Source organism: Tauraco erythrolophus, chromosome 1 (genome assembly GCF_009769465.1).
Source record: "Tauraco erythrolophus isolate bTauEry1 chromosome 1, bTauEry1.pri, whole genome shotgun sequence".
Taxonomy (NCBI): Eukaryota; Metazoa; Chordata; class Aves; order Musophagiformes; family Musophagidae; genus Tauraco; species Tauraco erythrolophus.
Window position 1 is genome coordinate 24,188,656 of NC_141465.1, and position 24,692 is coordinate 24,213,347.

General features: G+C 37.8%; 1 protein-coding gene across 4 annotated transcripts in view; it reads left to right on the forward strand.

Annotated features, from left to right (window-relative positions):
• The window catches only part of USP25 (ubiquitin specific peptidase 25), a 66,283-nt gene that overhangs the window by 34,808 nt on the left and 6,783 nt on the right, over positions 1-24,692 (forward strand). Inside the window, exons 8-19 of one of the 4 annotated variants that reach the window (XM_086631413.1) lie at positions 2,433-2,560; positions 3,306-3,401; positions 3,703-3,864; positions 5,692-5,900; positions 6,611-6,681; positions 10,370-10,598; positions 11,974-12,171; positions 13,623-13,762; positions 16,502-16,615; positions 18,505-18,600; positions 22,151-22,329; positions 23,102-23,180. In XM_086631413.1, the coding sequence (XP_086487539.1) occupies positions 2,433-2,560; positions 3,306-3,401; positions 3,703-3,864; positions 5,692-5,900; positions 6,611-6,681; positions 10,370-10,598; positions 11,974-12,171; positions 13,623-13,762; positions 16,502-16,615; positions 18,505-18,600; positions 22,151-22,329; positions 23,102-23,180 (1,701 nt within the window). The remainder of the gene's footprint in view (positions 1-2,432; positions 2,561-3,305; positions 3,402-3,702; positions 3,865-5,691; positions 5,901-6,610; positions 6,682-10,369; positions 10,599-11,973; positions 12,172-13,622; positions 13,763-16,501; positions 16,616-18,504; positions 18,601-22,150; positions 22,330-23,101; positions 23,181-24,692) is intronic. The other 3 variants (XM_086631422.1, XM_086631430.1, XM_086631439.1) reach the window with 3 other exon arrangements.

Below are 24,692 nucleotides of genomic sequence, written 5' to 3' on the forward strand. Positions count from 1 at the left end.
TTTTAGCACTTGTAGAAATGTCTTCTTAAAAGGAGCATGTTTCCTGAAATAGAACTGGAAGAAAATAAATCTCATAAATATCTTGGTGCAGTCCAAAGTTCAGTTGCTTTATGCAAGGTGAAATTTTGTGTGTACTTACTACAAGAACACGATTGCTCATCTTATGGACTGAAGATTGTTTTGCAGTTAAAAAAAAACCTGTGTGCGTTCATGCATAAAATGTCAGTTCAGTTATAAATGCTTGATGAGAAATGTCAGACTTGGAGGTTTTTTGTTTTACTTTTGAGGGTTTTTTTTTTAACCTCTAATGTCAGGAAACTGTGGGGAACAGGATAGTCATGTACAGGTGTAGAGTTCTGTGAAGCTGTCAGGGTTTTAATCAGCTTGACTTGTTAGCATGTGGAAGTAGAAGTGAAATAGTCGTATGACAGATTGACAACAGTGGCAAAACAAGAAAGGTAATGTGTTAATTCCTAATGTAGAAAAATATCCTGCCTTATTAGGAGGGCCAAGTAAATTGGTTAAATTTCCCTGAACGGAAGTATTTTATTTATAGTGGTTGCTGCTGTTAGTAGCTATGTTTAAACGTAATGCCTCAGAGATGCACAGTGCATTGGAAGGTTTGGAAGTTCGGAGGGAAACGGAGTTTCTTGTAGTTTTAACAAAGTCTGTCTCCACTGAACAAAGACTTCAAGTGGCATTCATCTGAGCTGGTAGATATCTAAGCTTAGAGAAAATAATATTAATGTGATAGTTGCATCTGTTGGAAGATCCTGGAAGTAACATTCTGTTTCTTTTTTTTCCTGTTCCCCACCATTGCCTCTAATGGATACTCAGCTTGTTCATTAGTTTTGTTACTATTATTATCATGATGCCTAAAAGCCTCAGCCATGGAGTAGGATGTCAGCAAGCGCCCTAATGTACAAAGAGAAAAAAGAGATGTTCCCAGTCCCAAGGAACTTAAATCCAAATTGAAGACAAGATGGAGGTCAATGCTTATACTTAGAGGTAGAAGCGTGGGGAAAATGAGACAATGTTTGTCAGTGTCATGGTTGATGAACTTCAGCACATCAGCAGCTTAATCATGGTTGAGTGGTTTGGAGACCGTGCAATAGAAGGATTTTCAGCGGAAGGGTTGTGGTGTGGCTTTGCTGACTTTAGCATTGAAATTTACCATTGTGTGAAGTTGCTGCATGAGAGAAGTCATGATTGTCTCCTTTAAAACTGAAAAGGTGGTTAGTGGAGGCTGATACAGGCAAGAAAAGGGAAGGCAGCTCACTTTGCATGAAAACAGATGAGAGAAGTGATGCTGAAGGCAATGAAATAGGAAAATTCAGCAACATTCTGGAAATCTGTTAGTCTGACGAGGCTACGTGGGCTAAAGCTGGGCAAGGGGAGAAGAGAGGAAACAGCACACTGACATGTCAAGTAATGAGAACCTAGACCTGAATTTTAGCCATGAGCACAAGAAGAAATGTATGAAAAGGCTATTCAAGACATTTGTCTGGATAGGAGAACTTGAAGCAAACCCCAGGTCAAATTCCATGCCTGGACTATGGGTGTTGATGTCAGAAATACGTGGCAACAGTGTCTGCAGTAATCAGGGAAGCTTGAGTTGATGGTTAGACATTCAAAAAGTATTAAATGGATAGACTGTGGTTTTTATGTTGTAGAGTGGGGAAAAAAAAAAAGGAACTTTAATGCTGGAATCGGAGCTGAATTTGTCATGTAGTTGAGAAACAAAGTATCTAAGGAAAGACATGAGGACTAAGGATATACCTCTACTGAATATGCAGAAAACCGGGATAAGGTGTTGATAACATGGGTTGGTCCATGGACAGATTAGCAGTGATGAGAGACATGAGCAGAAACTTAGAAGAGGTTGTTAGTATGGAGGAGATTTCAAGAAAGAAGTACATTTTACAGTGCTGAGAGAACTTGTCTGACCCAGCCCAGAGCACTCACTCATCCTGCTTCAGAGGAGGTTGTTAGAAACTTTGGGTGATAACCAGGTGAATGAAAGGGTCAGAAACCTGAGTCTGAGGGAACTAGCAGGAAGAGCAGTTGATACAGTGTAAACAACCTTTTCAGTGGTGTTGGAGAGTTAAAAGAGACCAGGATGGTTGTCAAGGCCAGGTAGGGTCAGACGTAGGCAGCTTTTAGTATGTGCAAGACAAATGTGAAAGGAAGAAGCCTTCCTGCCTTCTCTGCTTTGATGCAGACAGCGATAGATGGGTTGAAAAACTCTGATGCAGCATGGGTGACAAATGGTCTCTGTTTACAGTGGAAACTTTGGAAAGCTTATGTAGATCCACCCTCTAAAACGGATTTCTCCTGTAGCTATGTCAGTCTCCAGATATTGTACCATTATTACTGAATTTCTGCTGTTGGAAGGCATTCATTGTGGGGTTTTCTGTTTTTCTTTTGTTCAGCACTGGTTCACTGAGCTTCCTCCTGTCTTAACTTTTGAGCTATCAAGATTTGAGTTTAATCAGGCTTTGGGGAGACCAGAGAAGATACACAACAAATTAGAATTTCCTCCAATTTTGTATCTGGACAGGTACAGTATAATATTATCCACAAAGTCCTAGTATGAATATAAATTAAATCTCATGAGTTTGGTGAAGTTGCTGGTGTATCTTATGCTTGCTTAAATCGCAGTAAATTTTCGTTCTAGCTAGACAAGATGAATTTTCATGGTGTTCATCTATTTCAGAAAATACACAGATCACAATTTAAGGCAGACTGTTACTTACTACCAAAACTTGCTTGCATCTCAGTCTTTCATTTGTTGCTAAGTAGTTATGTCCACAGGCAAAATACTCTGAAAAAATCACACTGTTTATGGGTCCTTTTCGGAAAGAAGGTGAGAAGTGAGATATTTCGTGATGTTCCAGATAGACTATGTGGCTTGAAGAGGATTCTTGGCGTCAGTGCATGCTGTTTATGTGTAGAGGTGAAATACCATGATGGCTTTCAGTTAGATGCTGAGTGTTACTCGTGAGCCTAAATAATGAAACAGGAGTATTGCTGTGTGGTTGCTACTTACCCCACTTAACTTAGAAGCTTTCCATGGTATGAATAGAGTTTCTGACCCTGGGGAAGAAGCATCTTCTGAAAGTTATGGGAGGGAAGGCTTAATGGGCTTACCGTTTTCTTCTCAGTTCTGTTGTTCTACTTAATATGTCGTAGGTTCTAGAGATGATGAGTTTTTATTAGCAGTAAGTGGTATGTCTGGGTACAGACCTCAGTTTGTGTTGGGATACTGTGAGCTGACACCTCTTTCCGAATGTCATGTTTTACAGGTATATGCACAAAAACAGAGAAATAACAAGAATTAAACGAGATGAAATCAAAAGGCTCAAAGAGTACCTCACCGTTTTACAACAGAGATTAGAACGGTACTATAGATAACTGTGTAAATGCAAATAATATTATGGGCTACATAGAATAACTCCTTTCAACTATACACTTTGTGTGTAGTTATTTGCTTTAGATTTCCCTTCTGTATCTCTTTTCTATTACCATTTTCCTTCTAAATCGTGTATAAGCACAGTAATTCCAGTGTATGAAATATGCTAGGAAAGGCTTGCTTTATGTAATTGCAGTCAACCAGGAAAAAAAAATTCCTTTTCTTTTTTATTTTTTTCTTCTGTTGTTGTATATATGAGTCATGGCATTAATACATTTTATGGTTAACAGATATTTAAGCTATGGTTCTGGTCCTAAACGATTCCCCTTGGTAGATGTCCTGCAGTACGCCTTGGAGTTTGCCTCCAGCAAGCCGGTGTGCACATCTCCCGTTGATGACCTGGGTGCTAGTGCCCCTGCCAGCGGCACGCTGCCGGCCCAGACCTCACCCAGGTAAGAGCTGCCTCCCACGCTCCCAGGGTGAGAGGCCAGTCATCCCCTCTGTGCAAACCTGGCCACCGAGAGAGCTGGGAGGAAGTTTACTTTGTTCACCAGATTAATACAACTAGGTGTCTCCTAAGGGCTGCAGCGTAAAGTTTCTGCTTTCTTCCTACAAGTATTTTCCAGCATGATAAACTTAAATAAATAAACCAAAATGTTAATCATCTGGATTTGTCTCATGTGCTTAGCAAAATGCCTTTAGGTGGAGAATTACCATTTTCAAACAAAGCATAGTTCCACCTACAATTCCAAACAGACACAACATCTGATGAGGTCACTACTTCTCAAGTGTGTTGTTTTAAGAATCTGAACTTCAGCAGCATGTATGTGCTGCAGACCTTCAAGGTTTCTGGTGTACAATTTATCTGTTAAGTTTTGCCTGGGCGTTAAGCTCCTTTTCGGCTTTGCAGCTTACACTTCTCACTGAGTTTGTCAGGAACCTAACAGTCTGACTTTTTAAACACAGAGTAGCCAAAGTATCAGGAACATAAAAGTCCAATGATGTTGTTTTTTTCATTACTGAAGCTAGTAACTATTATTAACAGTTAGTAGAGTACAACTTAAGATAGGAGGTGGCTAGGTGGACACTAACAGTTTACAACAGAGCATTTTATATTGCGTTTGGAAAGTACGGTTCTAGATTCTGGTCCAGTGAAGATGGTTAACTTTGTAGTTCAGAGAATGAAGGAAATGACTCTAAAAAGCCTTTAAAAGATTTTGGCTATGTTACTGATATAATGCCAGTAGAAATCATGATTATTGGTAAGAGAAGATAAACTTTTAAAAGCTACTATTGCTTGCATGAAATAAAATACCAAAAGTAATATACTTTGTTCAAACTCCTGTATAGGAAGTTTGTTCTGTGGAAATGTAAGTATTATGACTTTTTTGCCAATCTATAGAAACACAATAGCATGTTATGTGGAGTGATGTTGTCAGCTCTTAATGTTCTCATAACTTTCTAAACTACTGAAGAATCCAGGTTCCTCAGCCTGTATCATGATGCTGTACACAAGTGAAAAGTCAGTGGCTTGCTAGAAAGATCTTCAGATTCCTGTTATGCATATGGTTACATATAGGTGGTCTTGTTGATGAGAAGAGAAAAATCTGTAATAAATCTTCATTTCGAGTATTCTGCTGCTCTTGCAGAATTCTCCTAAGCTAGCCACGTTGCTGTTTGAGTTAGAAGACTTGCCTGGAACAAGTTTAGATGGTTTGGTGCTAAATTTCCAGTTTGCTGTAAATACATCAGAGGTCCCTTCATTGTTGCTGTTGAGTTAACGTTAAGTTGTAGGCAGGTGACTGGAAAAAGAAAGTCTGCTAGGCGTAAGACACGCGAAGAAATTATTAAACAGAGAACTCATGTTTATTGGATTTTATGGTCAGTGGGCCGTGAGACAGGCTGCTGTGATTTCCTCTCCGCGGTTCAGCAGTGAATGTTTCAACTCACAGTGATCCCTTGTGTGATGTTATTTGGAATTGCTAAATAGCATTTCAGGTGAAGCGAACGGTGGCTTGACCAATCTAGTTCTGATTCCTTTATCTTTGGTAATGGCAGTCAGAGTTGTTGTTGTGCTAAATGTAGTACACCACAAAGTTTTCAGAATTTACGTACTGATTCCATGTTGATATTGTAGGTACCTTTCCTGGATTATGCTGTAGGAAATTATTACCTTTAAAACTTCTGTTTTCAGATGAAAAGCTTATTTTTATTGTGTAGCTTTTTGTCTGTATACATGATGATTCAATTTCTGTATTTTATGTTTTGAATGAACGCAGCACAATAGAGCAGCAGGGGCCTTCATCTTCAGATGTACCAAGCACATCTCCTGTACAAAGATCAGTAATACATAAACCATTCACACAATCACGAATTCCTCCCGATCTGCCAATGCATCCGGCACCGAGGCACATCACGGAGGAGGAGCTGTCTGTCCTAGAAGGCTGTTTACATCGCTGGAGGACTGAAGTAGAGAACGACACTAGAGGTAATGCCACAAGCTGGAGAACACGTTTGCCGTTGGGGTTTGTGCAAGTTGGGAAAATGGTCTTAATGTCCGTGAGTGTGTTGAGTTGCTTGCTTCGTACTTCTAAACTTATCTCTAGCCCATAGGAAGGGAAGTCAGTCAGAGGTTGTAGTAGGCTGGAGGTGTATAAACTGAAGAAGTAAACTGGGTGTTGAGTGAAGCATACATGAGTGTTTCAACGCAAGTTTCTCTGTGGTGTTGAGGGGAGTAGAGTGAAACGGAGGTGAGATCCATGCCAAAGAACGTCTCTGCAGGTGTGTCTGAGCTGTCAGCGTGATGGTGGCTGGGCCTATGCTGTGACTTGGTGCTCTGCAGGGGAATTTAGGGTAGAGTGACCCCTTCCATAAGGGAAAATTCAGGAAATTTCTGAGCAAAGGCTTTTTGGAGTGGGTAGAGCTTATAGTTCTGTTCTGTTGCTCTGAGAGAAACGAGGGAAGTAGTTGTTCTAGCAGAGGTGGGGTTCGTTGAGCTCTAGGAAACAAGCAGAGTGTGATTCGTGATACAACACTGGTTGATCATGCAGTTTCATGTTTGGCGTGTAGATAGATACACAGATGCACCAAATGTGAAATTAACCCTGTTTGGCTTTTAATGAGATAAAATAAAGATGTAGCCATGTGCAATTATGTAGCCTCATGGAAGAGAGCTTTTTTTTTTCATTTTTCTTTTAGATTTACAAGAAAGTATATCTAGAATACATCGGACAATTGAATTGATGTACTCTGACAAAACAATGGTCCAAGTAAGTACAATTTCTGCATGAGATAATTCAAAATAGAACCTTTTTGTCACTTTTATTCAAGTTCTTACATGCTTGAAAATAGAGCAAGTATACAACAGTTATATATAGTGGTTTGAGAAATTTCATTGGAAAATCATAATGGGTTTTGCAAACCTTTTAATTATGCACAGTCAGATGAAAGACAGCATTAGAATATTTTACAGGTGACATACTTGTAAGTTTAAGCAACTTTGTGATGAAAAGCCCAAACGTGTTCTATCTCTGATCTGCTTTTTGACTTGAATGCAGAACTTCAGTTTTTATATAGCACAATAAAATTTTCTCAGCCCGATTTGACCATATTGCTAGGTAATCTTATGCCTTTAAGGTGGCAAAAAGCATTATACACAAGGAATTATTGTTTTTATACTTCAGTGCTTATTGCCATTGTGCATCACAACTTCCATACTACTTCTTGGGAATCCAAGGCTTCTGATTTTAATTTGTAGTTAATAATGCCAGTGGAGGTGGTGGTGGTTGTTGTTTTGTTTTTTGTTGGATTTTAAAAAAACTCTATCTAGATTTAGTATCAGTCGCAACCTTGACTATTAGTCTAAACTGCCTTTTAGGGAGATTCTCATGCTGTGTAATCGGAACAGCATTTTCAGAATGCTTTACTAAGGAGTCGTGGCTCTTCTGGTATTTCTTACGTTCACATACTCATGATCGCTCACTTTGACAGGTTTTAAGGTTAAGGATTACTTCCTCTGTTACTTTCTGTTAGTAAAAAGAACTATTTTCCTTCTAAGTAAAATCTGTTCGGCTTATAATTTTCCTTGAGGTACATTTTCATTTTGTACATGGCTTGTAATAGTTCCTGGCAGCTGAACTCTGATGTTAAGGATTTCAGGCAGTCTTGCCTGGATGGATTTCTTTAAGCTTGCTACTGGCAGGCATTTTATTCCTTAATACTTGTGTTAGAACAGGAAGGCCAAAGGCTACATGTCATCTAACAGTAAAATGAAGTAATTTGATAATCTCGCATCCAAATAGCCTACCTGTGTTGGCTTAGGTGTTACAGGAGGAAATACCTCTGGATAGTGAAGATATTGGACAGCAATCATTACAATGGAAAAAGGAGATTACTTAGTAAAACACTTTATCCCAGTGCAGATTTGTATAATGTAGACTAGGTTTCTTGTTTTTTGTGTTTTTTTGGTGGTTTTTTTTTCTTTAATTAGTTATTTATTCTTTGAAACAGAATTCCAGAAGCAGAAGAGAATGAAGATGGTATATGGATTTGTAGAGGGGGTTTCTGTGCCATGCCTGATTTGTGTTAGGTGATTGTTATGGGAACAAGTAGGTACTGAACCCATCTGAAATCACAGGCTGGAAGCGAAGGCTGCCCTTCTGCAGCGTAGCTGGCTTTGTCCCTGTGGGTGTTTTGGCACAACAGGAAGGAGGCATGTGCATGTATCTGTCTACTTTCCTCTGCCTACCTCTGCATCTGGGCAATTTGCTGGCTTAGTATTGCCCCAGTCTCTGGGAGCAGTTTCACAGTATTAATGTTTTCCTGTGAATGATACAGTTGCAGGACTGAAAACTTTTCTTGTAAGTTGATGAGATCTGGGCACATAAAACTAGTCTTTTGAAGGAAGGTATATTTGCAGGATACTTCTTAGTGTTTGTATGAACTATTTAAGAAGCTCTTCATCTTTATCTTCTCCTTGTGTCGCCTTTGGTTCTAAGGAAACTGCATTTGTCCATAAAACCATTGTCAAACTGTAACATGAAATATATTCCCAAAATTCTTTCTTTACTTCATCCTCCTGCATGAATAGATTTCATCAGCTGTTTATTTGATTATTTCCCTCTTTCTGTGAACTTGCTGTGGGGAAATGAGGCACACCTGTTTTTCCTGTGGTAATTCATCTTTGACGTATTTGTTCTGTAGCTACATGCGATGAGGCTGGTGAAGCTCCATTTCTGTTTCATGAGTAGTAAGTGTAAGCTAAGGAGTTTAATGACGACTATTGACTTGTTGTGTTGCCCTGTACTGTTAAGCACTTTCTATGCAATGTCTTATTGCAAGAGACACCTGCTGGCAACTACACTCGCTGTCCCCCAGTCACAGACCTCTGTGGGGAACCTTCCTGGAAGCTCAGCATGGATGGCTGACAGCTGGATCTCCAGAGCTGGAGGAAATAGGGGCGCTCAAGCTGATCCAGTTAGCATGGTTTTAAGTAAAATGATTTAAATTCACCTGGGGTTTTAATGCCTTATTTTAGGGTGAGGAAATTTTCTTGTCAAAGTCTGAAGAGACTTCACTTTTTTTTTTTTTTTTTTTTAATCGGGATCTGCATATATTTATGTGCATATGCATGGGCTTGCAGTCATTTTAAGAAGGCTTTCACACTGGTTTGATAACAGATGCTAAAAAAAACAGAGCATTCATGTTTTAAGGACTTGCTAGGATTTCTTCTGTGTGTACTTCCTGTGTTTGGGAGATTTACAGTGTGGTTTGATCTCTGGGATGACAGACTCTGATTCCAGCTGCTGTGCAGTCAGACAGCTTTACAGTTCAAGGAGGACTGCAAAATCTCCAGCACTTGCATATAGCCTGGAAGAGAATGATCAGGTTAAAAATAACTTCGAGTTGTTTCTCAAGTCATAGTTACATATTTATTTATGGTTACTGATTATTGTGATGCTCAAATGATATTTGCAACAAATGTTTAGTGCATCTTGTGTTAAATGGACCATTTACCTGCAGTCCAAACTGTGACACCAGTAAAAGATGGTTTCAAGTTTTTCATCCCAGCTGAGCTGTTGTCATTCAGGTGTACTATGCCTTGCAGGGAAAAGCACTTTTCCCTTTTATGCTGCATGTGCTGTTTCAGCAGGTTAAAATGAGCTGACCACTACGATGCTTTTAAAAGACTTGCAAGTAAGAAAGCACTCATTTCTTCTGCTTCTCTCTTTCTCCTTCAGATTTGCAACTACTTATATAGAAACTAAGTTTCCCATTCTTCTTACTTGTCCCTGAACACATGTAACCTGGGATACTTTTTATATTGATCCTAGAAACTTCCTCCTCTGCCTCAGGAGGAGGAGAGGACCTCTTCATGTATTCCCTGCTTCTCTCAGCAATGCTTTTGCTGTTATGTTTAAAATACTGGAAAACAGTTGTATTCCTATTCTACTGTAAGAATTTTACGTTTAGGTAATGGAAGTATTCAACTCCCAGGTACTCCTTTAAATAATGGCACACAGAAAGCACAGAGTTTGCATATACCTGTCCAGGCTTCAGACAAGTTTACCAGGTTTACCAGAACTGAAGCAAATCATAGACACTCAAGGCTGACGTATGTGAGGTTTTTTTTTGTAGATACAAGGAAAGTAGGAATATTAAGGAATTAAGAAAAGAGAATGTCTGGCAGTAAAGACAGCAGCGTAGACACTTATGCTATAGACTCTCTAATGTTTTTAAGATCTCTTGTAATTAATAGTGGTAAGTAAAGCTGTTCAAAGTCCTTTTGCTTAGTGGGTAGCTAGTTTTATCTTTTTGTTTTTCCTCTGTGTTGTGTTTTCCTGTTTAACTTTATTTTTGTTACTTTTATTTAATGTAGCTACTGTTGCTGGCAGGTGGTAGGAGCTAAATGCTGGCAGGGAGAGTTTGACGCTTTGTGGTTTTTTGTTTGTTTTTAAGGTTCCTTACAGGTTGCATGCTGTGTTAGTTCATGAAGGTCAAGCTAATGCAGGACATTACTGGGCGTATATTTATGACCACCACCAGAGCAGATGGATGAAATACAATGATATTTCTGTGACAAAGTCAACTTGGGAAGAGTTGGAACGGGACTCTTTTGGTGGTTACAGGAATGCCAGTGCATATTGTTTAATGTATATCAATGATAAGGAACAATACTTGATACAAGGTAATGTTATACGTATGTTTTCTGCATGGTATAGAATAGCTGAATATATTAATAAGTGAGCTTTTTTTCAGATGGATTTCCAGACTTTTGAAATGGTTTTAATAATTATTGAAAGTTCTATTTATGCTCATAACTGTTAGTCAGATTGTTTTAGTGGGTAGAACGATTACTATTCAACTTTTAGATTAATAAAGATAATACCAGTGTTTCAGCATTATTAAGAGAGCAAAATAAACTAAATTTGTAAACGTTTTAGCCAGGTGATCACATGTTCAAAATTTTGGAAGTTATGTCACTGAAGGTTAGAACAGAAACATGGAAATACAGAAGTGAGCCTCTTGACATGAAAATTCTCATGTGGCTTTTTCATAAGCTTCAGAACTCTGATAAACTCTACTGGAACATGGAAACTTGAACCTTTATGCAGTATATTGGAACGTGATTAATTTAGCCCTACCAACCACACATTAAACCAAAGTAATACAGGGATTGGGAAAATTTCTTTTTCAGGTCATGTAGTAGTATGTAACTATAAGGCTTGTACAGAAATGTGTGGAGAGGGGGCAAGGATCCCTTAGCATGAGTTTTGTGGGGCCTGATAATGGCTACTAGGGAGCTGACTGTGAAAATGGCCAGAGATTCAGTAACAGGTAGTGGAAAATTTTCATGTTGCTGACTTTTCGTAGGGCAGAAAGCTAGAGTGCACGTGTTCAGTTTCTAACTGAGAACCGGTGTGCACCTTGACGTTTCTAGATGGCCAGATGGACTAGGATGCAAGTGGATGCAAGTGGACTTGCAGCCATAGGGTTTATGGGCCCTGTAGGGTGGCTGTGCCCCTCTGAGACCTGCTCACTGGGGGACAGTTACAGCTGACTGATCTCCTAGGGTCTGGGATGCTCTTGCAGAGACAGTTCTTGCAGCAAAAAGGGAAGTTACTCAGTGTAGCTGGTGTTCTTATCAGTTGACTTTCCAAATCCTTCTAGGACCACTCTGTTCCCCTTTTCTGCTGGGAACTCGAGTTGTGTCCCGCTCTGTGTGGCAGTAATGCAATCAAGCTATGGTGGGGTTTATTGTGACTTTTCTTCTGAATGTCCACAATCATAGGGTGCTTATGGCCCAACAGGCTCATCTTTCAAAATGGCAATGATCTGATGGTGCCCAAGAATGTGTAATCCAAAGATCACAAGAGCAGTAGCCATAGGTCTCAGTAGCAGAGAAGTGCCTAACAGATTGTAATACCAGGAATATGGTTTTGGGGTTTTGGTGCTGTACTGTATGTTTCCAGTAATTCATTTGGGGAAATTTGTTTAACGTAATTTTTTTTTTTCTCTATTCTTTCTTTTTTTTCTGAAATTTATATTTCATGTTACTACAGAGGAGTTTAACAAAGAAACGGGACAGATCCTTGTTGGAATGGACACGCTGCCTTCTGATCTAAGGGATTATGTCAAGGAAGACAATAAACGTTTTGAAAAAGAACTTGAAGAATGGGATGCAGAACTCGCTCAGAAAGCACAGCAGGAGAAGTTGTTAGCTCAGATGCCCAGGGCACCAGCACCCTCGCCTGCTCCAGGTTAGCTTCTTCCACCTGTTTCTAAAAGGAGTAGAACCAAAAATCACTGGCTTTTGTATATATTGTTTTGCAGCTTAAGAAAGGAAGTAAAACTTAATTTGTGTAACCTTGAATTATAACTATTTACTTGACCGAGGTAGCTGTACTAGAAGTTAGTCTATTGAGGGTTTTTTTGCATTTAATTTCTTATTTGAAGAAAAAAAACATTTATTGGTGATTCTGCCTTTTCCCTCCCAGTTCTGCATAAGTTTTATTAAATTAATATTTTTTTCCCTGTAGAAACGTTGGTCTTTTAGAATAGGTAAACAGGTCTCACCAGTCTGTTTTGAGAATTTTAGTCCATAAGTGATGTATATTCTTCTATTCAGAGTGGTTGAGTAGAAGATGTACCTTCTCATTTTAAATTAGGATGCAGTTGAGATCTGCAGAGAAGAATAATCTATTTACCAGAGTTAGCAATAGTAGGGCCCACATAAGAAGTTACTATCTAAAACCAAGGGTGTTAAAACTATGGAAAAGGCTCTGAACAGCAAGAGTGAGGCCAGTGCTGTTAGGAACGTAGCTAATAAAGACCACTGGCAATCTGACTATAAAATGTATGCCTGCTTTGACACAGAAAAACCTGTCAGGTTTTAGGTTACAGACACCTTTTGCTCCATGACAGAAGGCTGTATGCACTTCAAGTGAAAGATGACACGATGAATCTGTGTAGTGAAACTGCTGTCCAGATGTTCTCATTGTTGCATTTGAGTCATTAAGACTAAGCATGTATTTCTCATAACTATCTATGACTACAAACTGAATGTAAAAAGTGCAGTGGTTTAATGACATTTTTCATTCTGCAAACTCTGTGGAGAGTGACTTCATCTTCTATATGTTTTGACTTCATAGACACAAAGACTGATTTTAGTTCTTTCATTAGTAATTGAAAGTACTAAATGAATGTTTTATTTGTCTGCCAAAATTTGCTTTCATCATGTGGGGAATATAAGACACTATTTATGCTAATCAATTTTATTGCTCTCAAGTGAAGGAGACTGAGATTTCCCTCAAGTCAGAAGAATGTGATTATTTTGCAAAGTGGAAATACATCTGGCACTCAAATGGCTGTAGATCATTCCATATATTGGGTCTGTATCCCCCAGAAAGTCCAAGTAGAATCTCATCTCTCTTCTCAGTCATTTGCCGTATGATTGATGAACACCTCCCGCTCAAGAGCCTTAAAGGGTCTATAGACAGGACAGGTCTGTTGATCCTAGGATAAACTCATGGGTCCATTTATATGAAGGTGTTCAAAATGACCCAAGACACAGACTGGTGTGAAGTAAGTTGTGTTTGTGAATGGTGTCACCTACCCTTATCTATAAGGCAGTGATCCAAATAAAACTGATCCATTCAAAATTCATCCTTATGTTAACATGCACAATTGTTATCTTATTTCTGTCACTAAGTTCAAGCAGGAGAACCAGAATATTTAGAGCAGCCATCAAGAACTGATATTTCAAAGCACTTAAAAGAAGATTCTGTACAAGCAATCAATAAAGCTTTAGCTGAACAAGAAGATAGAGGTCCAGAAGCTATAATGGATACGGTGAGGATATTTTGAAGCTTGAAATACTTATTTTGCTTTTATTTTGCAAGTGAAAATGATCCAATATCTGATAAAAGGGTGTGTGTAGAAACTTTGAACTGAAAATTGCTGTTTCCTTAGGGACTGTCCAACATTAAAGTCCATCCGGATAGTGTGTACTACAATAATGGGTGTAGTTGAAGAAAAATGCTAAGATGGATGCCCTCTATGTGATTAAAGTACTTGTCAAGAGTACAGCATATTGTTCAAATGACAATTGTGGTTTTGTGCCCACTATCTTTTCAAAACGTTAGACTATACCATTGATTTTTGAGAAGTAAAATTGATGTTCCATGTGAAAGGCATGAAAAATGCTGCTTTAAAGATTCAGGTTTTTATCTGAGAAATATAAGATTATAATTGAGTTCCCTTGAAAGACTTATGGAAGTTAAAGTAACTTTCAAAAATAAGGGTTTTTTCAACAGTGTTCTGTCGCTTTAATCCAAATTCACAACTTGCTGAAAATTTTTTTGTGATTCATCAGATCCGTATTTAACTTAAAATGATTATATGAATTAGTGTTGGGTGATTCTGTTTTCACTTAATACAACAAATACTAAGAGGAATTGAAAATAATTACTTCAGGAGTTATTGATGCAACTAATATTTAACAGTTTTTTCTTTCAGCAAATATTTTTTTTTTTTGCTTCCTTCTAAGTATATAGATAAGTGATGAACGGACACACACAAAACCAAGTGCCTTTAAAGCAATGCATGCATCTCTCTTGGAACTGTATCCATAAGCATCAAACTTACAAAACGTACAGCATAGCTTCTTTAGGCACCTCTAGTAACCACTAGAGATACCAACAATTTAGATCTGTGCAACATTTGAAGCATGCTTCCTAAGTTCAGGTATGAATCCTCATTAAAAAAAAGCAGTCCAGCCTCAGATATCTTTGGGGCCAACAGGAAAGTCTTCTGAAATCCTCTGAAAATGATGTGACAGCTTGTTGATTCTTACACTTGAAGGTGTTTTTCCATCCCTCTCTCCTGTGTTGTCAGGAGAGTGGAGAAGCACACTTTCTCTACTAAACTGAAGTCAAAGCCAACAGGGAAACTGATCTAACCCTGGATGGAAAGATGCTCTACCAGGAATGCTTTAGGCTACTGCATGTATGACTTGGAGTTCTCAGAACACAGAACAGCTTAGGGGAGGGAGCCTGTTAATGAGTTACCTCCAGCTGAAGGGGTAGCTGTGAGAACAACAAACCCATGATAAAACGTCTTGCATGATGCTGTCCTCTTTCTAGGGTCTGTGGGCACCCATCCCCATGGGATGTGGAAGAATCTCACAGACGGGATTCCATGGATCAAGTGGTGTAGTTTAGGCTGATGATGCTCTGCATGGTGATCAGCCTTAGGACTTAAAAGGCTGTGATTGAGGGTCTGTGTGGGGATAGACTTAATGAAGCAGATGCAGGTTGTTTTATTCCAATATTTTCACTGCGTTGTTCTGCAACAAGGTGGATGGCTCTTTAAAAATAAAAACAAAATACTCCAAACCATGCAGGCTCTTTTATTTAGAAACAAATGTGTTTCAGCTGTCAGAATCTGAAGCCAGTTTCTCGCTAATCTGAAGGTGCTGTTAATGTTTTAAAAGTTGCTTTCTGTATACCCAAATTAAGGCATACAGAATGAATTCTGTTCTTCTTAGGCAGAATTGTGCTTCCTTCTCAGTGTACCAGCATGCTTTTTAATTATTCTACTTCCTTATGCATTCTGACATGCAATCATATATTCTGCTCCTCAACTTTTTGTTTGTCCATTTTACAAGAAGGAGAGACGACATCAGAACCTGTAACAAACAGGATTGTAGGTTAGCTGCCACACGATCATTCGTGACCATTTTCTGCCCTTTTTTCCTTTTTTCTGCCCTCTGATTGCACAGTCTTCCTTTGTATTTATACAGTGCTGGCTGTAAATAGATACTATGTGTGTTTCTGGAATCTTTGTTAAAAAATGAGACTATTGTAATAGTTGCAGAACAAGTAGCATGGGACTCTGTGATTGCTGAGATGAGAGTCAAGTTATAAACTGACTGCTATACAATGATAGACCATAGAAGCTGAGATGTCTCTGTTCTTGTTTAAAACTTACTTCAACATAGCAAGAATTTCAGTGACTAGCATAATCTTCCCCTGATTTTCTAATTACTCTTCTAAAACAAATAAATCTGTTGAATGTAATGTACCTTCAAATATTCTTTCAAATATCTTGATTGCTAGAGGCTTTTTTGTATTTTTTTTTCCCAGTGCATCAGGAACGTTAGCCTTTGGCTTGTTGCCATTCCTTTGTATTAATTCATCAGATACTTCAGATATATTTAGTAATCTTTTAGTGAAATGTATGAAAAGAAGTGGTGGTTCACAGACTCCTCCTTTAACAACTGCCTTTAGTTTTTAATGGATGTTAGAGTTGCGATACTGGCATACTAACCTGTAAAGCTGTCATTAGTGAATAAAGAATAAATGAAAACTTTTTAATAATTATGGCTTAATTTTAAATGTACTGCTTTAAAAAAAATAAGAAACTGTAAGTAATTAGAGCATATAAGTGATATTTGTAATTTTTTTCAGAACTTCAGCAGTCCACATAATTTTACTTGATGAGCCTGTCAGTTTGCGTCTGTTATTTTCTCTATTTTCTGATTTATTTTTTTTCCCCCACACACATACTGATAACGGTTTTCTTCTGCAGAGCTCTGATAATGCCCCAGCTCAACCAGCTCCTAACCAGCGAGTTGTAGAGGTGGCGATTCCTGATGTAGGGACTTTTGTGATTGAGTCAGAGGAGGGGGGTTATGACGATGAGGTACATTTGATTGCAGTTGTGTGCACCACTCCTCCTCGGTGCTTTCTTGTGCTGCCTGATGAGAGTTCTTGGCATGTTTGCACATTGTGACACCTAACAGATTTCTGCAAAACTAAACGCTTAGCGATTTGTAACCTTAACAGTGTCTTAATTTGTAATGAAATATGAAAGGAAAGCACTAGCTACTCTTAACTGGGCACGCTTTGCATGGTACCGTTTACACTGGAGGTATATTTGTCGTCTTTGCTCTGGAAGTTGAATGTTTGCGTTAGGCCAGATAGCCTTTGAAATTCTGGTGATAGACTGCAGACTACTACATTATTTAAGAAGTGACAGGATAGTGAGTGATGTTCTTAATGTTTGTGCTGTCTTGTCAGTCCAATATAAAGCTAATGTTCAAGTCTGATCCCTTATTTGCCAAGGTTAAGCTTTTCAGACTTCAAGGATTAAATTATCCATGGAAATAACCTGAAACTGATATGGCTGTTGGAGCTGACTCTTCCAAGCTTAAGAAAACACCAAAACAACCCAAAAATTCTTTTTCCCAATTGAGAGCCAGGGTGGTGTGTGTACCTGGCACTACTTCAGGAACAGATGAGGCCCATGTTATCCTGAGATATGTTATTTTCTGCTGCCCTATTTTAGCAGCAGAAAGGAACACTGCCAGGTCATCAAACTGTCCTGCCTTGACACTGCTGACTTCATGTTTGTTATGATTGGGGGTAGCGTTGGTGCAGCCTGTACTCTCTGGTGTCTGAGCATGTGTTCTTGGTGGGCTTTGGAGAGCTTTTGCCTCCCTAGGCAAATAGATATTCCAGGTCATTCTGCCCTGTAATTGTGATCAGTTGTAACTGAGAGTATGGGATGGGGGATAAAATGATTTAATTGACATTGTCACACTGAGTTTGGCTTCTCATAGATGTGTAGTCTCCACCATTAAAGATATGAGGATTTAGCCTCACCTAATGACCTGCTTTTTTGTTGTTGGTTTTTTTTTTTCCTTTTTCTCTTCTTTTTTTTCCACTGTTGTTTCCATGCAATTGTCTTTTTAGAGGATGATAATTTTCTTCCCCATTTCCTTGTTCCATTTTTTAAGTGCATTCACTTTTTAAAATGTCATTCTTATGTGTGGGAAACTCTTCCAGACAGTTTAGAGTTCTTCGTCTTTTGTTGCTGTGCCAACTGTACCTTGGGCAGAGAGAGAGGGAATGTTTTTCCTTTCTGACAGAAAACAGGGGAAGGGCCTTTCTGAGTAACCTAGATGAATCAAATTGTTTGTATATAACTGATGTGAATAGCTGTGAGATGTGTGTCTTATGTTTGGCTTTGTGTTTGTTAAATGTCTTGGGTTTGATTTTTAAGAATTTGTCTGCAAATGCTTCAGGGACCAATTGTGTTTACAGCAATAGGTCTCTTATTTTGATGTTGAAATACGCATAAAATACAGGCAATGTAGTTTACTATGGTTTTAGTATAGTGTATATAAAGTGTGATTGAGTCATTTTTCTACTTGAAACACTTATTTTTATAAACCTTTAGTGGCCATGAGTAGCATTCATTCAGTATAAAGTTTCTGATGGATACTAATGCTGAACGATGCATGTTCCTTTCCCGGGAAGTTTTGACTGTGTAACTTTTAAATTGTATTTGACACAGTTCTTCAATTTTTGTCGTAAGCTTCCTTTAATCATATGTTGTTACAGTAAAAATATATACACATGCCATGACTGATTTGCAGAATATGCACACCAGATCTGTATTGAAATGTGCCATTTTGGTGTATGCATGCATTAAGTTGCTTTTTATCTTGCATGAGACTAAAAACATATTGAATTTGATCATTAAAATATTAATTATTCAAAACTTTTACCTTAAATCCCTTGTGCCAGGTCATGCTGACCCCGAACATGCAAGGTATTATCATGGCTATAGGTAAAGCCAGGAATGTTTATGACAGGTGTGGGCCAGAAGCAGGGTTCTTTAAGGTACAACTAACATTTTCACCTTTTCTCCTCTGACTTTGCTTGTTAGATATGCCTTCTTCCTCCACCCTTTGATGCATATTAAGACTGTTCCAGTGTTTATATGTAATCTTCTGTGGTATCAGTCCTCCATTTAGATATTTCTTGCTTGAAAAATAGACAGCTATTTCCCTGTTGACTCAGCAGTATACTGCCTTGCTATCAGTAGCTTGTATACCTTTTTAGCTTTCTAGTAGTAGTAGCAAGTAACATGAAACCTAGATGCGTAATCAATAAGAATATGCATTTTGTTTTCCCATTAGTAACAAAAAACATGCCTTTGCTAGACTGTTTGGGACATCAGTTTTTTCACTCAGGGACATCAGCGTTTAGTCATTTGTTGCTTATTTCAAAGAGATATTTTTGTTTTGTGCTCCTTAAAAGATTATTAGTAAATCTAAATTATTTCCTTTTGTGCAACTGCATGGATGTCAATATTACTTATTTATGCAGTATTTTATTACCGGGAGTTAGATCTTGGGGTTTTTGTGTTTATTACTCTTCACAATGATACCAGATTTAAAAATGTGTTACTCTTCTTAAGTCCATGAGCTTCTGAGCATTTTTAGCTCATGACCTTTTGAATTTTCAGGGTATTAGAAAGGGAATTACTTTGACATGATGTAAAATCCTCTCAAATGTTATTTGGAGAGGGGGAAGAAATTTCTTGCTTATCATTGAGTAGCAGTCTATGTTCTTATTAATTGTAATGGTGTAGTTCCATTACAAGAAACTGTAAAAACCAAAAGAAACAAAAAACCTACCAAACAAACAGCAACCAACCAATCAAAAAACCCACCACCACCACCAATAAATTCTCCAACCCCTTGGGAAGGAAATTGGAATCTCATGGGTTGGTTGGTTGGTTTGTCTGTTTGCATGGGGTTTTGTAATGGATACTTTGAGGATGACCATAACACTTGTTCACAGGGCTGGCTCTGTTAACCAGGTCTGCCCTCAGGGAATGAAGAGACACCTGCCGCAGCCTCTGTTTAGTAAAATAGGTTTTGTTTGGGATTCAGTGCTGGTTTGTGGGGATTTTTTGGGGTTGGGTTTGTTGTTGTTTTCAAATTGACGTCTTTCCATTAAGTAATAAATATTTTTTATTTTGTTTTAAGTTGGGAAAAAATCCTCATTTGATCCAACCAGACTCTTTACTAGAAAATTTAATTACACTTAATTATTTTTTAATATGAAGTGTGTTTTGATAATTTTAAAACAAATGCAGTTAAAAAAAAAACATATTAATGCTTCAGAGTTATCAAAGCAATGCTCAGTTGAAATGTTGGAGTCTTTTGAGTGCTTAAATGTTTTCACTTCATGGAGGACAGAATTTGTCTTTGAGTGAGAAAGTGTTCTGACACTAAATGTGCTGGAGGGTAGAAAAGTTTCCTTACTCATTTTCTGCTTAATCATGTTTACAACAACTTAGAAGAGGTGAAACATGCTTCATTTTGAGGAATATGTTAGTATGAATGTGTGCAGATGAAGTAGTCCTACTCAGTAACAAAATGCTTGTTTTGAAACTTATCAGATGAAGTCCTATGTTACTCCATAAACTTATTGTAAAAGCTTCTATGATATTTTTTAATACTGTTATACTCTGGCTTTCTTCATGTGCTTGTTGTTTTATAAAATGAGTGTTTCCAGAAAATTGTAGGGTTTTTTCCTCCAATGTCTTTGCTTTAGCATAACCCAGGTAAAACACATTGGACGTGAGTCGTTGTCACTGCCAATGGTTCACTCCCCTTTTAGATCTCTCAGGCTTGAGACGTGACTAATACAAGCCCATTAAGATGTTTCTTGATCAATGACCTCTTCCAATCATCCTTCTTTAAACTTTATAGACAGTTCCTTGCAGAATGTTTGCCTTAAGATCTTTATAAAAAATGTGAAAAAAATGAAAACTTGTAATATTTTTCCTACCCTCCCTTTTTCCCGTATTGATTAAAGAAATGGTGTTATTTTTTGTTGTACATAGGAGTTTTGAATCTGTAGCATACCATTTTATTTTGTTTAAATATGCATATAAAATATAGGTTTTGTGTTGCAATTTTTCCTACTTCCAACTAATTCTCTAAAAAAGTAAATGTCTAATAACAGTTGCTTTTTGTTTCTGGCCTACCCCAGTAAACAGGGTTTAACTGCGTAGTTATCCATGTTGGTTTTCTAATGGTAGAACTTCTGATGTAAGATGATAGAAGCTCTGTCTGTGGCTTTTGATAATTATGATCGATTCTCCCAAACTTCTTTTTAATAATAGTGCATATGATAAGTGTTTAAAAACATTGATGCAGAACATTCTCTTAAGTTTTACCGTTTTCCACATGCTCTGTGTTTAAGGCTGTATGAATAGTATCCTACCTACCTGTTTAGTCCTGCAACAAAATGTGTTTTAGTAGAGGATGGGATCCCAAATTTCTGATAGTTAAACACCAGGAAGTTACCTGCTACTGCCCGGTGTTTCAGCGTAAAGGAATCTGAAATATTGAACAGGGTATTTTTCTGCTTCTTTGGAGCTTCATTTTCTGCGCATGTTCTGTTGAGACTCTGCTAATGTGTGAAGCTACTGTGTTAAGTCATTTGTTTCAAGTCGGCGTTTAGTGTTAGCAGACAATCTGATCACCCCCTATTTTGTGAGATAAATTATAGAGCATATTAACATTTTTCACCATTTTTCTAATTATTTTTGTTGTTGTTGCTCTTGTTCATGCTGTATAGTTTCAGTGAATAAAATCTAATGAACATAATAAATGATATTCATTAAAATCTAATGCACTGGCAAAACTGGAAAAGTAAATGCTTCTGATAACCTCTAAAGTCAATCTAAAATATTCAGTGAGGACACCGTCCTGCCCTATAAGAGACTAATACTATTCATATTGAAGTATTATTTTCTTTAGAAATCCTACAGTGTGATCTTTGAAAGGCATTTTTCATTCTCACTTCGTGTTTCCAAAATCATACATGTTCATTGAACTTTTTTCGTATGCTTAAAGTGCAAATACATGAATAAAACAAATTCTACAGAACGTTTAATGAACATGTACCTCTTTGATCTTACGAGATTTTAGAAGATTCCTATAAGTAAAGTGTCTGTAAGTTTAAGGAACAGTTACGACATGTATGACGCTCTTTTCCTTTAAGTAAAGTGTCTGAAATCTTACACTGCTTTTGGGCTGTAAATGCTTAAAGAAGCCTCTCTAGGGATTGGATAAACCTTGTCTCAGGGAGATGTAGCACAGGACTGGGACTGCTTTTGAAGTAAAGGTATACCTGGGATTTTGGCTGTCTTAGTTGGGGAGAGACAGGAACAACTTTACCATTTATATGGGATTTGTTGTGGGTTTTTTTTAAAACGTAGTTCAGACTTGTTGGAAGAGTGGACTATGGAATTGTTAAAAAATTATTTTGAAGTCAAAAGGCCATGGGACATAAAATATCCTGTTAGTGTCTGTGATGTTTACAGAGTTAAAAGCCAGAAAGAATAATGTATATTTTTAAAATTATTTAGGCAATTAAATTGGAGTACACGCGTTTGCTAAAATTAGCCCAGGAAGATCCACCACCTGAATGCGATTACCGTTTGCGTCATGCAATTGTTTACTTCATCCAAAACCAGGCACCAAAGAAGATAATTGAGAGAACATTGCTGGAACAGTTTGGAGATCACAATCTTAGCTTTGATGAAAGGTAATAAGATCCGCATGTCTCATTTCCTCTGCTCACGAACGCCCCTTCATATTTAGATAGCGCATGTAGTAGAGGGAAAGCTAGTGCCTGTGTTTGGCTTTATTTTCTATTTAATAGCTCGCAAGTATATTTTATAAAAATCTCTAGAAAGAGTAAACAAGAAGTAGGGTTTCTATTGGTATGAAATAAGGAGAAATTCTCAGTGGTGTTGATAATTTTTCACATAGATTTCTGTCCCTTCTTTCAGAACACTGTGTAAGGCTGTATAATTTGCATTTCTTCACTGCCCTGAAAGTCAGCAGTAGCCAGCAAAGCCTTACAAGCTAGATGGGTAACTTAGTTGAAAGCAAGACAATGACTCTTTTCCACTCGAAATTCCATGTGTTTACTTATTTAAAGAAATAAATACATTGAAAGGTAGAGAACATTAGTCTGATTTCTGTGTAGTGAATAATCGTTTAATGTTAGTTTTGCAAAGTAAATATTGGGGAGTTTCAGGCAATCCAAACATTAAATTAAAACGAAAAGACTGAGCAATTCAGCAAAATAAAACAAGAAGTAATTCTTAAATAGCACAGGCCTCTGTACTTCAAAAATATGCCCTCTCCTTCTGATTATACTATGCATACTAAAAAGCACATTTTCCACAGTGTTTTCATACTGTTTTGCATAAGGCTGTAGCTTCTTCTGCTTGAGGCTTCTGTCTTTGTATGGATAATATCCTTTGTGAATTTCTAGTAATATTCCATGATTTCTTGTTGCTTTTTGTAAGGTGCCGTAACATAATGAAGGTTGCTCAAGCTAAACTTGAAATGATAAAGCCAGATGAAGTAAACATGGAGGAATATGAGGTCAGTATTTTTTATGCTTTAAATTAAATTGTGATGGGAAATAGTTGTCAGTAAGCTGAATTTTATCTCCACAAACTTCTTGTCTTACACTGAGAAGTTAAAACTGGTTATTGAAAGACCATTTATTTGTAGGAAGGCTGCTCTGATCAGTTGATCTAAAGCTATTTTTTTCCATATCTGTAATTCCAGTTACTTGAGCCATAAATAAATGTCAAGTTTGAGTCTGTCCTTACTACTTAACGTGTCTCAATGTCACTAACAGCATTTTGTTATTTATCACCATATAAGCCAACTGGTTTTCTCTAGTCAGAAGCAGCTAGCAGTGAAGGAGTGAAAGTGGTCTAAGTCCAGCTGATGCATCTCGAGAACTGGGTCACAGGCACAGACACATTTGTGCTTTTCCTTCAGCTGTCTCTACAGCCATTCCCATTTTCTTATGAGCACCAGATTATTTCATTTGCTGAGACCATACATAACCAGTTTATGCGTTTAATTTTTCCTCCTGTGCTATTTAGAAAAACTTAGAAAGAAAAAAAGAGCAGATCTTGGACATTAAGTAATCGTGACTGATATTTGCCAAAATAATTCATCTCATTTAAAGCTAAGTCTGTAGCTGATTTTACAGCATCAATTTCAGCTCTGTGTAATACTGTTCATTAAGGCCTCTTAACAGTGGATGTCTATGTCCTAGACAGATTTCATTGCACCACTTATACCTCATGGTTGTGCTATTAGGTCCATACAGCTTGTTCAGGAGGACTATGGGAGTAATCTATCCCTCAGCAAACCGAAGGAAAAATATTTGCTTGTCATTTCTCATTGCTGGGTTCAGGACCTACAGTAGATGCTACTACATTACAATGTGCCCTCCTTAGCCTGGGAGGGGAAAGGACTCTCAGTGGGATTTCTGTTGCATTTTTTAGACTGTGCAAGGCTCAATATTTTACCATTTTCTGAATGGCATTGCACAGATAGAATAAACAGTTCTGGATTTAGCTTTAAGAGTGAGGGAGTGGGGCTGTCTTCTGTTTCCCTGCAGATGTGTACCACTTTTTTAGCTCCTGAGGCAGACAGTTGGTGGTTTCTCCAAAGACTATATCAGTGTTTGTCCTGTATAGTGAGCTGGCATTTCATAGACCCTTTCTCATGCTGTTTGTGTTGAATCTGTAAGTCGCTATGCATTATGGTATGCTGTCTCCTAATTTATCTTTAATGAGCAATTGAAAGTTGGCTACTAACCCACTGCAGTAAAAGCACCTTTCTCACAGCACATTTACCTGTAAAGTGTACCAGTAGTCACTTTGTATAAATGGTGATGCAGTAAGATAAATGTTCTGCTCCAATATAAACATCTCCACAGTCTGAAATGCATTTTTTTTTTTGTCCCTTCCTATGTAAAGTGTTGAGGCTTTTTCTATGTCATTCTTATATTGAAAGCTAAGCTTAATATTTTGCGTATGAAAAGCTTTATAACATCTTCTGGCTAAATAACTGAGTGTAGTGCAGGGAAGA